Here is a 16,528-nt window from a genome sequence, read left to right as displayed (position 1 = left end):
TTTTTTTTTTTTTTTTTTTTTTTTTTTTTTACGATTACCTATACCAGTATAATAATGATTAATCCACTCCAATAAAAGAAAATTGCAGGTTCTCAAACTTGTTTTTATGATGGTTTAGAAGTAATATTGCAAAGGCAAAAATTCTAGCTTTAAATAAGATCAACATGGTTTTTTTCTAAGGATCAAGCTTTTGTGTACAGCACTACTTAGGATAGCTGGAGTACCTCTAAACCTTTAATTTGAGAAAATGTGATACCAAGATTTTCTGGTTTACATTACATTTTTTTCCTGGAAAGAGTAAAAATATCAAATGATAAAATATATTCTCATAGAATCCCATACATCACCTGCATAACCTATTGACTTTATTCTGCTTTTACTGKTAGTGGAGCTTAATTCTTCATGTCTTTGTTGCCATTTTTTCACTTGGTTCTCTAGAGAAAGTCATAAAATCATTCATACTTTCCAACATCTTCAGCAAATTTCTCTGGAAATAACCCACTGGCATTCTTTCTTTGACAACATCGTGTTTTTATTGTATTTCATCACTAGAGTTTAGTTTGTGGTTTACATCACACTGATCATCCCTTGGTATTTTTACCAAAGCAAGGTGCCAGAGGAAAAACTCTCYTCAGTCTAAACCATTCTGTTGTGTTGTGGTGGGGAAAGGAGTGTGTGTTTACACACCCTTTGTATTTAAATCCCATTTTCTCTAAGCTTTATTTAGTTAGAGGGAGACTGTATTACTTTTTGTAATCAAACCTTACCATTATAGTAACTGTTGTTTTGGAGAAATGTCAGGAAKTGTTTAAAATTTCCGCGGGGCCTTMATAATTCAAATGAATTTTTGATGGTGAAGGGGCATGAGAATTGCCCAGTGTAATAATGAAATYACAAAAATACATCAAATATAGAAAAGCATTTTCCTTCTTGCAAATAGATATTTTGAGCCTGCATGAAATATTAAATTAGAATAAATTATAAATTATCCCTATATATAGATAACACAATGAGTAATGAATGATGACTGAAAATCATGCTGTGTGAGTGTTTAAGAGCATCTATACAGAAGTTGTTGCAGATTAAAACAACTTCTAGATTCTGATTGAGACCTGCTGATTGATAATTTTTTGTTCCTCGTGTGTATCAACGTCTTGCACATGACCAGGTTTCACGTTCATTGTTCACTAAGTGTTGTAATAAATATTAATGTGTTGCTGCTCTCAGAGTACTTACTTAGATCTTTAAAATTCTTTAAATAGACCCTCAGAGCCTTTTAGAGCAAGCAGAATTACCTGTGGCTTTTTTTTTTCCCAGGCAGAATTACCCCGGTGATGTTGATTGAGATTGTGCCAGTGCATCTGCCATAAAAACATTAATGTCATGTCTGACTGAGGCAGCTTCCCTGTTCATCATTTCTGAATCCATTACAAAGAACCTTTAATGGCAGCTGTATATAAAGACATGCCATAATGACATCTTAAATGCTGCCTTTAAATTCACTGCATGAAAAGCCTTTTAGGAATACTGTATTAAAAAAAAAAAAAAAAAGAGCGGCAGGTAGCTGACAGCAATTTATAGATAATACTCATGGTATGTCTTTTATTTAGTGGAGGTTTTATATTGATTTCAAGAGAAATAAGTGGGTCCAGAAAGGTAATAGTGTAAATAGAGCTTTGTTCCTGGTGAATGACATGTGAGGCCTCAGTTCAGCTCGCTCATTTTGCAGCAAATGCAGGAAAAATGCGTGGCAGTGTTTGGAGCTTAATCATCTGCTTGTAGAAAATTAAAAAATGTGCAATAGAAATCAAAAATATAAAGCTTGTTAAATTCGGGGGAAAATAAGGTCTATAAATACAAAAAAGTGGAATATAAATGTTCAAAAAATCCCTTCTGCAGGAAGATTATTTGGAAAGGGCATGAGCTTCTTGTGGAACAGCCTTTGAGAAGGAAGGGGTTTGTTCAAATTCTGWCAAAAGCACCTTATACAGTCAATTTCTGGGCAATGATCTGCTTCTAACAGTCTCCTCAGTGTGTCTCAAAGTTTGCTAAAGGCAGGGAAAGTAAAGAAAAATGGATRCAAAAGAAGCAGTACAAAATCTCACAGGCTTCACCCCAAATTTGTGGTGATCATCACTGAAACCTGGAGCATGCTGGAGCCAAGCTTGACTTTCCTGATGTTGTCATGTCTACCTTCTGAGGTTTTGCACTTCATTATTCAAGGCATTGAATACTTTGGGCAGTGGTTTAATCTTTAAAATACCTAAAATAAAAATTTTAAGGAGCCCCAAATACATTCAATGTCTAAATGTGTTTTCCTAATTAGTTCATAATGTCAGGGTGACCTTTGGTCCCATCAGTAGCGCTCTAAGGTGGCATTAATTAGGCTTTTCAAACTTTCAGCTGTTTTCCATCAGCATTGACTGAGGGGTCATAGCCACATTTTATAATCTTTATGGTGCTGAAGAGTCAAATTGGCCACCAGAGCATCCACTGGGCAATGAAATCACARATTTACTTGTGGCTGAGCCTTGCCCAGCAATGCTGGCCCTCTCCTCATGCCTGCCCACCCCAGAAATCTCCATTTTCCTTTCACTCATCTTGACTTTTGTCCTTTGACAGTAAAATTTTGAGTGATTAGGCTCTGTGCCATCATTAATTAYGTATGTTCACATGTCAGGACAGTTTTAAAGTGCCTGGTTTGTTATCCAAGGTTAAAGCTGTGTGTCATTATCAAGGGGCAGAGGTCTTGTGTCACTGATTTTAGAGTGGATTATTTTAAAGCCTTGAATCTGTCTTTTTCTCTAAAAGATATATTGCCACATATTTATGTTGCTGTTTTATCTCTAAAATAGCGCCACGTATTTATGTTGCTGTATGAAGAAGTTGCAAAATACCTCCTGGTCTGAATGTAATATTTGTTTAAAAGATTTTGTGTTTCCTTACAAGTACACAGTGAAATACAGACAAACAAAATTCCCRTTTAAACAGGTTTATACTTCAGATTTTTTCCACTTGAAATGTTGCCTCAGCCTAAAGTGGAAATATCAATAATACAAAGAAATGGAATGTGTAACACCATTGAAAAAAAAAAAAATCTTYGGCRTACAAMTACAACATGATGAAGTTATTGGTAGAGRTTACTAATTTATCCACCATAAAATGCCATCATTATGGAAACACATTTTCCAGAGTTACGGCCTCCCTCGAGTTGTATTGATTTCCTCAAAGGTTGTTAAATGGGGAAAGAAATCATTCTTGTGGCAGAGGGCTCTGGGCACGGCAGGGATGTCCCAAATGCAGCTCACTCTTGTGTTTTTAGGCTGCTTTTGGCACACAGGGGGAAATCTCCCTGGCTTCGTGATCTGTGGGGTTTTTAGGGAATGAACAGTGTCAGCGTGGGGATCCCCTAAACTGCTTTTATGTCATGTCCAGGAGACAGACCAGGCAGTGCAAACACTGTGCCAGCATCATGGCAATCTGGTGCTTTACTCAGAGAATTAAGAAAATGAATTTAACAAGTGACAGAACCACAGAATAATTTATTTCAGTTGGAAAAGACCCCCAAGATCATTGAGTCAAAGCTGTTTCCGATGCCCACCTTGTCCCCATCCCAGAGCTCTCAGTGCCACCTCCAGCCCTTCCCTGGACACCTCCAGGGCTGGGCACTCCAAAGCTCCCTGGGCAGCCCCTGCCAAGGCCTGAGCACCCTTTCCATGGGCAAATTCCTGCTGATGTCCCCCCTGAGCCTGCCCTGGAACAGCCTGAGGCCGTTCCCTCTCCTCCTGTCCCTGTTCCCTGGGGCAGAGCTCGATCCCCCCGGCTGTCCCCTTCTGTCCCCCAAAAATGGGTAAAAATAAGCATCCCTAACAGCAATACAGCACCAAGAAGCTGCCATTGTTCATTCAGTGCTGGGTGCATGAGGGAACATTGCTCTGAGATACCGTGTGTGCTGAGCACAGACAGGTTCCTCTTCTTGGGCTGTGTTTTACGTGTAGACTCAGGTTTTCCCAGAACAAACATTGATAYGGTAACATTTCCCTGAGGTCATTAACACACATTCCCTCCCATCAGCAGTGTTCTCTGTCCTGGCAGTGTCTTTGGTRGTCCCTGGTGGGCAGTGACCCCACAGTTGTGACTGACTGCCTGSTGAGCTGSTGCTGSTGTGCCTGGTGATGAGAAAGGCTGGCATAGGTGGCCTAACTTGTTAATTTGTGAGGCTTTGAATCAATGGAGTGTAGCTTCTATTCCTTCCCTGGTTAATGTTTATCGTGCTTTTGATTGTGCCCTTCCATAGCCTAATGATTTTACTAAATGGTCACTGTATTGACCACCCAGGTGCAAACACTTCATCTACAGCTGTCAGGAGTTGTGCAGAGCCACAAGGTCCCCCCTGATCCCCCTTTGCTCCAGGCTGAGCTCCTTTCCCAGCTCCCTCAGTCACTCCTGGGGCTCCAGACCTTCCCCATCCCCTCAATTTCTTGTCCTGATGGTCCCAGAGCTGTCCCCAGGGTTGGTCCCTCAGCAGTGTCCAGCACAGGGATGGTCACTGTCCTGGGGCTGTGGTCACCTCATGGCTGGGACAGCTCAGGTGCCATTGGCCTTTTGGGCACACTGCTGTCTCAGAAACTCAAAATAAAACCAAATAAAGTCTAAAGCCTTTCTTGCCTACTGATCTTTGAGTTGCTGTCCTGTATTTCTCCATCCAAGAGTGAAGAATCTGTCACAGGAGGAAGAGCAGCTCTCTCTACATACCTGAGAGGCTCCAAACTCACTGCAGGTGTTAATTCAGAATCCCTGTTTCAGAGTGCTCAAAACCAGATATTTTGCTTAAATTCACATTCCTAACAGCAGCACAGGTGGCAGTGTCCAAGGCCAGGCTGGACATTGGGGCTGGGAGCAGCCTGGGACAGTGGGAGCTGTCCCTGCCATGGATGGGGTGGCACTTTGAGCTCCCCAACCCAAAACAATCCGTAATTCTGTGGTTTATCTATATAAAAGATGACAGAATTATCACTCACCGCTTTGACATGGGTAAATAATGCTGATTATTCACATTATTCACTTAAGGCTGACTTTCAAACCTCAGGCAAAGCTTTCCCCAGCCCCGTGATTTCAGCCCSGCTGCCCTCTGGAATAAAAATTCCCACAGGAATTGTGTCCAGAAGCCTCCTGCCTCCACCCTGGGTGGTACAGAATGATCCAAGAGGGAACATCCCGGGAGCTCAGAGCATGACTGCAGCAAACAGGGCACACCCGGGACGCTGAGCTCATCCCATCCTCACACTGCGACCTTTCTGTGCTGCTGATGGTGTGTACAGAAAAAAAAAAAATGCAGCGCTTTGAGACCAGGGGTGAAAAGATTCTCTCAATAAATTAGAATTGTTGAAAAGCTGTTGCTGAGCAGCCTAAAGCTTGTCCCCAAACAGCCCCAGACTAGAGCCAGCACAGCACCTGAGCTGTCATTTTTGGAACTGCTCCTGTCCCGTGGAAAATAAAGCTGGAAAAACAAAAAAAAAAAAAAAAAGCAGAATTCAGCCAGGGAATTCTGCTCTGCTGACAGCAGGGTGCTGGGAGAAATTCAGGGGAGGTGCAGTAGTATTAACACCTGAAAATCTGAACAGGTTTTCCTAAGTCTTTGCCGCTCTGGTGAAAAAGCTAAATTTTTATTCAGAAGAGAAATTAAAATTGTCAGAATTCTGCAATTGATAAAATCTCCAGGAAAAGAGATAATTATAAATAAAGGCTTTTTTTCCAGGATAAATGCCCATGTCCTTCAAAAATCTTCCATGTTCCATTCAAATCTGAAGAAACTTTTCTTTTTAAGAAATACAAGTTCTTTATTGTGATCAAACTAATTACATTTTTTTGGTGGTACAGGCTGGAAACATGAATGTTCCCTGAATCTATTTGATCCTTTGTTATATCTTAAATATATAATTTGTATAATACATATAAAGGCGAAGAGAAATTATTTCTGTGACCAAGTTTCCTATTTCCATGGAAAATAAAGCAGGGAAAACAGCTTTAACTGTTAGGAGATTTTTTTAGAAATCCAAATTGAAATTGCAAAATGTTGCTTCAGCAAAGTTCCTACCTGACCCCACATTGGGAAAGACCTGAGCACATCCTAAAGCTTTCTCTCTGGCCTCTGAGGGAGGTACTAACTTTTAGGGGCTAGAGACACTATAAATTTATAGTGTTTTCAAGCAAAATCGTAACCTTCAGCAAAGTTTATAACCAGGGACTTTTAAAGAATTATAGTGTTACTGAAATTATTTTCAGCAAAACGCACTAATGTGGATTATTGAAAATTAGCATCTCTCATCTGATTGTATGTTTCATTAAAATTCCCTTCTCAAGTTATTTTTTAGAAGAGGGATTTCTATTACACATCATGGTTTTGATGATTAAAATTAATGAGCTCCCTCAGAGTTCTGTGGCTATGTGTAAAATGTATTTTTTCTTTTTTCCCTCTTATATTTTGATGGATGAAAAGAGATTTTTTCATGCCTCCTGACCAAACTTATTATTTACTTGTCAAATKTACCCTAATTTGTTTTTGGCCATGYAGTTTCAAGACAATGTGWGATGGCAACAGAKGAGCACCTGAGTTATCTCCAATAAATAAATGTTGAGAAGGAAACCTTATGGCAAACAGATTTTTCCTATTACTTGATTAGTTTCCCTGAAAGTTTGAGATAAAGGTGTTTTGTGTGGGGTTTTTGTTTTGGATTTTTTTGGTGTGGGCTTATTTTGTTGTGGTTTTTTTGTTTTTTTGTTTTTTTGTTTTTAATTTATTTAAAAGCTTTTTTTTTAATTTATTTAAAAGCTTTTAGAAAAGAGTGATGTCAGGAAAAGAAAAGACTTTGCAAATAGAAAACTCAATGGTAATACAGCCTAGAAGGGTGAAATGTAAACTTCCTGACTGAGCTGAATRCAATTTATAAATTTTGTATAGCTGGATCTAAACTTTTTGCCGGAGTTGTTTTAAAATGTGTCTTCATAAACACTTCCCATGGAGATGTTCTTTGTAAAAATAAACGTTAATAACCAGCTGACAGAGAATTTATAGAACCCGGGTCTCCACTGCCTCTCAGCCCCAGGGGWTTATGGCACAGTAAACCCAAATTTATACAAAGAATGAAATATACAGTAGGGCAGAACAAAGGGAGTGGGGAATGGCTCTCACTCCTAAAATTAATATAAAATTTTCCTAAAATTAATATAGTGACATATTCCTGTTGCTTTCACTGAAGCAGATGCACAAAATTAAACACTTTTGGTGTTTGATTTTGGATCTCTGAGTGATCCAAATGAGTCTTTTTCTCATGAAAAATGCCCATCCATGACCAGGATCTGTGTACACAGGGTAACTTCAGCCCAGGTAGGAGTGGTGTTTCCTAAATCACCTGTCAGGAACGACTTAATTTCCATTCCCACTCATTTAAAGGGCTCTGCTGAGGCTGTCAGAGAAATGCTAATTATTATCAGCCACGGTGATCCCTTGGGGAATTGTGCTGGGATTGTGAAACCACGAAATTGCTGGAGTTTCTCTACAGTCAGGGATTAAAGTGATAAATTCTGTCCCCTTTCTGGTTTTTTTCCTTTCTCTGTTAGCTTGGGACACAGACAGTCCTGCTGTTGTTCAGGTGATGGGTTTGTGATTCATTGGTCCCATTTGTGTGGTTCTCAGCCCATTTTTGTTGAGAACTGGTGCTGATTTTAAGTTAAATCGTCRGCTTCATTAAAGAGCAAAACTTGAAAGTTCACATGATCAATTCCACGGAGTCAGGCAGAATTCATCTGGGAGAAATTCAGGGGAGCTAGGATAACATGAATATCTGAAAATCTGGACAAATTTTCCTAAATCTTTAGCACTCTGATGAAAAAGCTAAGTTTTCATTCAGAAGAGGAATTGAAATTGGCAGAATTGTGTGCTGCAGTTGATAAAATCTCCAGGATAGGAGATAATTTTAAACAAAGGCTTTTCTTTTAGGATAAATGCCCATGTCCTTCAAAAATCTCCCATGTTCCATTCTGATCTGAAGAAATTTATTTTCTTTTAAGACCTACAAGTTCTTTATTGTGATCAAACTAATTACATTTTTTTTGCTGGTACACGCTGGAAACATGAATGTTCCTTGAATTTATTTGATCCTTTATTGTATCTTAAACATATAATATCAAGGTGAAGAGAAGTTAAGTCTGTTTCCTATTGGTAAAATCTCATTAATTGCAGGTTTTTTCCTTGCTTGCAAATTCATAATTTGCACATCGAAGTTGTGTTTTCTGTCTGTGTGAAGTTAGGTCATCTCAGGCAAACAAATTCCTCAAATATGGAAAACTTCTCATCTCTTSCTTGCTTTGGTTCCTGTTTATATTTTTCAATGGCAAAAATAAGCTTTTTGGTGCTGATTTTAGCCCTTTATTGCTGTACTGAGAGGAGCTGCATCCTGTTTTCTCAGTGACACTGTCATGAATTATTAGACAAGTCAAACTTGTAGAATTTTCATTAGAGGTGATGATACAGAGRAGGAACGTGCACAGAGCTGAAGTTTTTTTCAATCTGAAAGGTGGATATGACAGACTGGAAGGTATTTCTTTTTAAAAGACTGACTTCTGTGTATCAAAATAAAATAATACAGAAGTATATTTTAATATATAACTGGATTGCTTATCTTTAAGTAGGTGACAGAAATTAATTTCTGTTGTTTCAGAGATCCTGATGTTGTATTTCCAGATAATTTTTTTTTTTTTATTTCCAGATAAATAAAAAATTTCCAGAAGGATGAATCYTGGCATTTTTCTGTATTAAAGTCRTCTTCTCCTTCCAGATCCCCAACAYTGTGGGGCTGCATTGRTTTAATTTCATCCTGRCTCTTCCAAACCAATGAAAGYMATTTTCAGTTTTCAGTTATTTTCTAGAATATCCTATTTCTTATTTTTTAGAATATCCTATCTTTTCCCTCAACCCACCGAACAATATCACCCTTCAAAATTACAAAAAAAAACCCCAAAACAACAAAAATCCCAAACCCAATGAGCAGGATTTTTTATTTAAAATCTTTAATCTTCTTAGCAAGTACAAATATTCCTTTAGTACTTGAATTATGATTCCCTTCTTGCTGTCTTACCAATCTCATTTCTTGCATTTACTCACCTGCAGGAAGTGTGTTATCTGTTGGGAATATTTTCTTTTCCTAATCAATGTTTGGTTTAGGAGGTTTAATTACAGTTTTTCATCCAACAGCGCTCTTGTCTGTATTTAAATTGCTACCATTCCTCTCAAAGGTATAACAGTCATTCATATTGAATTACATAATATAAAAGTAAGAAATTTAATTTCACGAGGAGTCAAGGAACTTTACTTCCTTAAAACATTGCTTAAATTTAGWCAGAAAATATTTTCAGAATGAACAGCTTAGGCTTGTCTCTCATTTTTCCAAAAGATTTTATGTTGAGCAATGAATAATATTTTGCTGAAGCTTTCTTTGGCTTTTGGTCAAGAGCTATAAATGAATTCATTAATGGGAATTATTTTTGGGCAGGAGTGGTGGGTGTGTGTTTAAAGTCTGGTGGTGATGCATGGTACTGTGAGAGTCAAGTGTATTCCATCTTCTCTTTAGCAGTTCTGAGAGTTTTGGCTAAAAAGAARGAAACAAACACAACAAAAAGCCCCAAGGCTGTGGTGATCAATCCTCACCCACAGTCTGCTGCTGTTTGAGAGATTGAATTCTGGGCTGCCTGAAAGAGAAAATTTTATTTTGGTATTATTAAAAGAATTTTACAATTATATGTATATTTAATTTTTTTTTAGAAAGAAAGGAAAAAATGTCTTTTTAGGCACAGAAGAATTATGTGTCTAAAGAGCAAAAAATTTTTGAGCACGATCACCATTGCACATTGCACAGATGAAAGCACAGAGACTTTTTTGACTTTTTTTTTTTTTATTGTATTAGGAAAATGCAGGTTTTGTATATGAGGTTCACCTCTAGTTTTTGGCCAAAGTATTGGATGTGGGAGGAGAACAGCAAAATAGGAAGGATGAGAGTTATGACAGTAAAATTGTCCAGGTTTGTTGTGTTCTTGACAGTGAACTGTTCTGTGTGTATTCACTGTGGAGACACCAACTTTGGACAGTGCTGAAATACATAAAATAATGTTTGTGCAAATGTTAGACACACACTGCACCAAAAAGGTAAAGAACAACTGTCACAAATGAATAATTTCCAACATTTAACGCTGAAAAAGTGTTCATGTCCAGTTAAAATTTAGCATGGAAACTCAGGCTGCTGTTTAACCCTTTCCAGCATTTATTGTGGGAATGTATCTTGTCTGTGCTGGACTTTGGAACTTTTTAATTACCTGGTGCCTGGGAAATGTGTCAGCTAAAACCTGCTGTCACCCTCAAACACCTCCCAGTCTGTGATGGAGCTGGTGAATATTTAATTAAATGTAGTTCATGCTGGTGAATATTTACTATTAAATGTTGAACATGTGCTTCACCCTGGGATCATCTGAATTCATTTTCTTGGCCAGAAACACACATTTATTTGAGAAACAGTGAAAATGCCACTTGTGTTCTCTTCCTGCTTTGTTTTAAGTACATGTGGATAACAATTGTGACAGGAATGGACAAATAGGACTCATTGTCATCTGCTTTCTGTGAAAACCTTCTGTTTTCAATCTCAAATTATGGTGTCTTTCATCCACGTAAGGATTAAACCTCCCTAAAACAGGAACGTAAGGAACAGGGAAGTTACTGTAAAAGCATCAGCCTCAGTCACCACATTATTATTTAATATATTTCGGCTGGAATCTGTGCTGTTCTGGRTATCGTTGTCTTGAAAATTATGGGTAATTAAAGATTTCAATTTGAAGGCAAACCAAATGAAAATGTGCTGCAGGATGTTGATAGCTGGAATAAAAATGTCTGCATAACTTCTGAATGCATTAATGGTTTTTTTTTTTTTTTTAATTTAATGGAGGATTTTAGCTTTAGGAAGCATCTGTTTGTCTTGACATTTGAGCTTTGAGTAGGTAATTGTCAAAGCAAAATGGGTTTTTTTGTTCAAGTTTAGATAAAGCGTATTTGATGAATTCATGTGGTAATTTAAATATGAACCAGGTATGAAATCACAATTTAGGCAGGTGAACTTGGGCAGAGCCTGCTCCACTCAGCCTCAGCAAATGAGGCAGTGAAAATCCAGGCAGCCTGTCCAGTTTGGGGCTGCTGATCTTTCTGCCCAAAGGCTACAAAAATGTACTGAGGGAAGATGATCTTTCTAGTTTAAATTCAGTCTTCTTGAACTTGCCTTTATGTCACAAACTTCTCCCAAATCTGAGCCCATCTTGTGGTGTAGAAACAAAGATCCTGCGACAAATAAAGATCTTTCTATCAAAGAGGGATTTTCACAAGAAAGAAACAAAAAAAGCAATATTTTAAGGCTTGTCTTGAAACATTTCACTTTAGATTTCTTTTTTTCCTTTTGGCAGCTCCAGAACGAAGAGATTCCTCCCTCCTGGGCAGCCCTGACATTGTCGACCCAGCTCCGAGGAGGAAGAGAAGACAGAGAGCAGCAAAACCTGCAGGAACAGGAGCTAAGGTGGCTGCTTTCGAGGCAGAGCAGCCTTCCCAGGAAAAGTAAGCAGAATTTAAATGTGTTTAAAATGTTTTTAGGTTCACAGACGCCGTGAGGTTTGTGGGATTCCAAACCCAACATGGCATGGACAACCCCACCACCCTGAGACTCTGCCTTTGGGGTTTCAGTGGAAATTACCCCTCAATTTCATCTTTTAACAGATTTTTCTGGAAATGAAATGTCCAGGGAGAAAAAATAGTTTGGTCCTAAAGAATTTGTAATGCTTAAATTATTTTAAAATGTTTTAAGGTATATTTTTTCTTCTTATGTCCATTTCAACTTCTTTTGACTTCAAGTATTCCACGTGTTGTAGGAACATTCTTATAGCACAGAGTTGCCTCAGAGCTGCAATTGATTGGTGGTATTTTCTTCAAAAACCTTTTTTCCCCCCCTAAATATATGGCAAATTACATTTGAAAATAGCTATTTTCCATTTTTATCCATAATATTCCATGGATTATAGACTCTTTAAACAGACATGGACACAAGTAGATTACAAAGACATTTCCCATGATTAGCAAAGATTTCTGTTTGAATCAGCAGGAGAATTATCTCACTTTGACGTAGAAGGTTGTGGCTGGATGCCAGATAGGAATGTTTGAATTTACAATCCTGTTTTATTAGTTAAAAATGGGATTTTTTTAAGAGTGCTATAGAAAGATGTGAGATTCTGCCTYTTTGTTCTTTTACACTCCAGTCTTTTACACTCCATTGCAATGAAAAATGCCCTTTTCCCATTACATTTGGTCATTTTGGTTTTGAAAATCTGCCTGTGTTTGCCTGAAATTCAGGTTCACTTTCCTTTTTAGCATTGATTATTGAAGGAAAACCTGTGGAAGCAAATTATTGCAAAGGAATACACAGAGGCCTTGGACGGAGTAGTTGCCAGTTTGTGAATATCTGAGTCCTGTGTGCAGGGGGAGCCCACCAAAAAGATACTGATAATTTTGTTTTAATTCTTCTAAATATGGCAAGTTTTAGAACAAGCAGCATTGTGGGTTTTTTTTACTGTGCATTTCTGCTATAATTACAGGTCAAGTCAGGGCTGAATTTGAAGAGTGGCTCTTCTTCTTGGCCATAATATAATTAGTTCTATTTTAATACTTGCAATATATGACATCCATCCTATTAGTCTGTATCTCCATTTTCCCTTTTGCACTTTCTGTGGCAGTGGCAATTCTTGGATTAGGTAAGGAAGGGAGGAAATACCCCCATTTACCTGAAATGTTACAAAAGCCGAACTGAAATAATTCCCACTTTTGCTGATTATTTTCCTCAGCACTGCTGAGGGGTTTTGAGCTTCRTCTGAAGTCTTTTGCCAGCTGCTAATCAAGTTTTCAGTCAACTTGCTGGGCTAATAATTTTCAATTCTCTTCAGCCTGTCAAAAGCAGGGAGATGTAGAATTAACACCGTGATCCAGTTCACAAATATAGGTGTTCTTTTGATGGAATTTTTTGATGATTTGTGCTGATGGAATGCCAGATCCTGCGTTGGTGCAAAGGGCTTTATCTTAAGCTGACAGCATGTTGGGGTCGTGCCCAAAATGTTTTCCAGTATTGTGTCACTGAGCAAAAAAAAAAAAAAAAAAAAAAAAAAAAAAATTAGAATTATTTAACCAAGCAAACCACTGGGGCGGCAGTGGGGGAAAGTTAACCTCGAAATTCCTTCACCTCTGGAAGGAATCCATCACAAACAGGGGAGATGTGCAGCCCCTGGGAGCGGGTCGTGGTTTTTGGGGATTGAGATTTCACCGGGTCCTCTCTGGTTTTTGTGCTCTCCTGCTCAGACCTGCAGCCAGGGCTGACTCCTTTAATGTAAACACAAATGAAATCGTCTCCCACAGTCCTTGCTTTGGCAAACAGAGCTGGTTTAGAATTATTCCCCATTTGGAATTTCTGGTGACATCACCTGTGCCCCGTGTCACATTCTCCAGGAGAGGAAAATGCTGCCACAATCCCACCAAGAACCTGATGCTGCTCTGGTTCTGTTGCACTGTGAGTTGTTGGTTCAAGATCCTAAAAAAAAAGGATTAAAAACACCTCTTTGGCTAAGGAAAGCATCCAAGCTTTTCTTTTCCCTTTGCCTTTCAGACTGTTTTTTGAAAAAAACATTYTTTTTCTTCCCAACACAGTTGGTGTTGCTACATGGGAAATTCTCTGTCTTAACTTTTTTATTTTCCTCATAGGCTTTACAATATGCTAAGAAAGTTGCATTTATCCTAAACTTAAGAGCATCTAAAGTAAATGCTAAGCCATCAAAAATTAAAAKATTCTATTTCTGCAAATATTTTGGATTTATGGATGTTGAGGCTAGTCGTGTGGCAATTCTCTGCTTCTTGGAATGAAAATATGTTCTTGGATATGASCAAAAAATACTCCGAAGAACGCAAATAAAAATCTGTTTTAAGCAGAAATTAGAGCAAAAGGAGYGCTGCCTTTGTGTGTGGGTGCAGTGGCAGGAAAAGGAGCTGAGTTGTATTTATCCATATAGACATMTAGTGTTACTGTGGCAATTTATTCAAGGGCTAAATCAACATTTTTAATGAAACTTGGCAGTGTGCTTTTTATAATRTTAAAGCTTAGTGGAAATAGCCATGAGAGCAGCAAAGAACTGAACTAGGATTTGTGGAACAACGTTGCTACATGGACTGCTTAATTATTTGCTGAAATAAAGATGTACTTTGGGATAAAGCGGAAATTTAGAATAATTAGTGGGTCAGCCAGCTTCCATGAGTGAGGTTTATCCAGCTCTCATGCAGGTTCTCAAATCTGAGATATCCAGTGAAAGGAAATTCTTCTTTGGGTAGAAAGATGTTACTTTTAGTTAATAACACTGACTTGTGGCTCCTCATTTACATATTTTAGAAATGTGCAGAGACAAAGAGTAGATCTTACTGTTCAAAACACAATCGAGCCAGGAAATAAAATAAAATTATTCTGATTCCAGTAAACGGTGATGGTCTTGGTTTCAGCTCTAACTCTGACTTAATATCTGGGAATTTGCTAAGGTGCAAGKCAGAGATAATATATTAAGTCAAGTTAAGATGCAAATTCTGCTTTTCACAATTTGCATTTCATAATTAGAGGGCAAAAAAAAAAATTAATAAGAGCATTCCCAATCCACAGTTATAAGTTATGCTTGTTGAGGCATTACCCAAATCTCTTCAGGGGCTGCATATGAAAGGCTTAGCTGTGTGGCCTGTCAGCCTGAATCCTGTCAATAATTGGATGTTTCTATAATATTTTCATTTTAAAAGTGTTGGTACATACTTGAGAGCAGATACTATCTGCTGAAGATTGCAAAGTTTTTTATGTAATTTTRAAAATCAAGCATGCTTGTTGAATATGACCTGCAGTCACAGTGGAACACAGATGGAGCCTCTGTAAATAAAATAAAAATAAATCAGGAAAAAACTTCAATTTCTAGTCCAACTTACATCTTTCTGCTTTGATTAATCGAAATTGGGATGGGGGGGTTTAATGAGTTAAGAAAAACAAAACTTTTTCTCCCTGTCTTTTTAATTTTTTGCTAATAAAGCATCTTTTACTGTTCTCATTCACACATGTGTTTCCTAGGAGAAAGGCTTTGCTGGGTAATTCTCAAAATTTCTGTAAGTTATTCTGCATATTTCAAAATATAATCCATTCCTGCTGCTCGAGGGTATTCATAATTTCTTTGCTATTTAATGCATAGCTACTGTTGAGTGGATGTACAATTACAGAAGTGGTTTGGGGGAAGGCATCTTAAACACAGGAAAAACATCATTACGGATGCAAATATGCTGGATTCTCCTGAGAATAAGACTAGAAAAAAATTTTTATAAAACTTTCTTGCAAAATAAATGTTCCATAATTCTGAGAAGCAAGTGTTAAGAGATACTCTTAATTCAATTAAGTATTATTTCCTTGTCCTTTGTTTTTTGTGAAGAATTGGCTGTTTGCACCAAGCACCGTGACTCTGACTTGTTAGTTGTTGTGCATGTCAAAAATTTCAGTTTCAAAGGTCYAGTTTAGTACATTTGATGTCACTATTGCTGTCTTTTGGGTTTTTTATAAATTGAAATTTGACCTTTGCTGGCTTGATACCTCTTGTTTGAGTAATGCAATATAGTGGCTGTCAGAATCAGGGTTACATTTAAAATAAAATCACTTCATGCCTTTGGCTTTGCTGAAATTTTGAGGTGCAGGTCAATTCGATGGGATCTTTGCCACCAGTATTTAAAACCTTCCTTTTTTACACATAAACCCTGTTTTTTCAGACAGTTCAAAGGGTTCAATGTGGTTTTTTTTGAGCTCTGAGAGACACCCAAGCAAATCAAAGGAACACAATCAGGTTCCCAGGTATTTGAAAGTCTTAGGAGCTGCCAGGGGGAGGTTTGTGCCACCTGCATCGCCACCCCTTGCTCCATCTGAGGCCAAACAGGGAATGTAATTTTTACTTTAAACACGATTGTTACGGTGCTCACTCTCAGTGTTTGTTCCTGACTTCAGGGCCTGATTAAACTTAGCCATGTGTGTAATTGTGGGTAGAMTGAGCTGCTGCATAGTTTTTGCTTGTTAATGATAAATGTGGATTTATTTTTTTTTTGTTTTTACCCCCAGTTTTCATGCTCTGCTCCCTTTCTCTACCTTCAAAAGGGTTTTTTTTTTTCGAATCTTCGCATGTATATATAATTTATTTTGAGAGAAACCCTTTAGCATTATATCCCAATGCTGCAATAAGCTGGACTTGCCTTTCTTTTGATAACCTCCCACCCCTCTGAAAGCACTCAGAGCCTGTGGTGAGCCCAAGGCTCCCTGGGGATCCTCTCTCTGCATTTCTCTGATTTATTGCTCGCGGTCCACATTTTTGAAGTCCTAATCCAAGGTTTGTGGATTTTTTT

The 16,528-nt window shown here is 38.0% G+C and overlaps 1 protein-coding gene across 2 annotated transcripts in view; it reads left to right on the top strand.

Moving 5' to 3' along the window:
- XRCC4 (X-ray repair cross complementing 4) overlaps positions 1-16,528 on the top strand; it is a 136,676-nt gene that overhangs the window by 74,953 nt on the left and 45,195 nt on the right. The window contains exon 7 of one of the 2 annotated variants that reach the window (XM_057385475.1): positions 11,500-11,647. In XM_057385475.1, coding sequence (XP_057241458.1) covers positions 11,500-11,647 — 148 coding nt within the window. Of the gene's footprint in view, positions 1-11,499; positions 11,652-16,528 lie in introns of those variants that run through there. The other variant, XM_057385476.1, reaches the window with a different exon arrangement.

The sequence above is a fragment of the Malurus melanocephalus genome, unplaced genomic scaffold (assembly GCF_030028575.1).
Source record: "Malurus melanocephalus ecotype Western Australia unplaced genomic scaffold, MMel_1.1 scaffold_829, whole genome shotgun sequence".
NCBI lineage: Eukaryota > Metazoa > Chordata > Aves > Passeriformes > Maluridae > Malurus > Malurus melanocephalus.
This window is presented reverse-complemented; position numbering and strand designations above follow the sequence as displayed.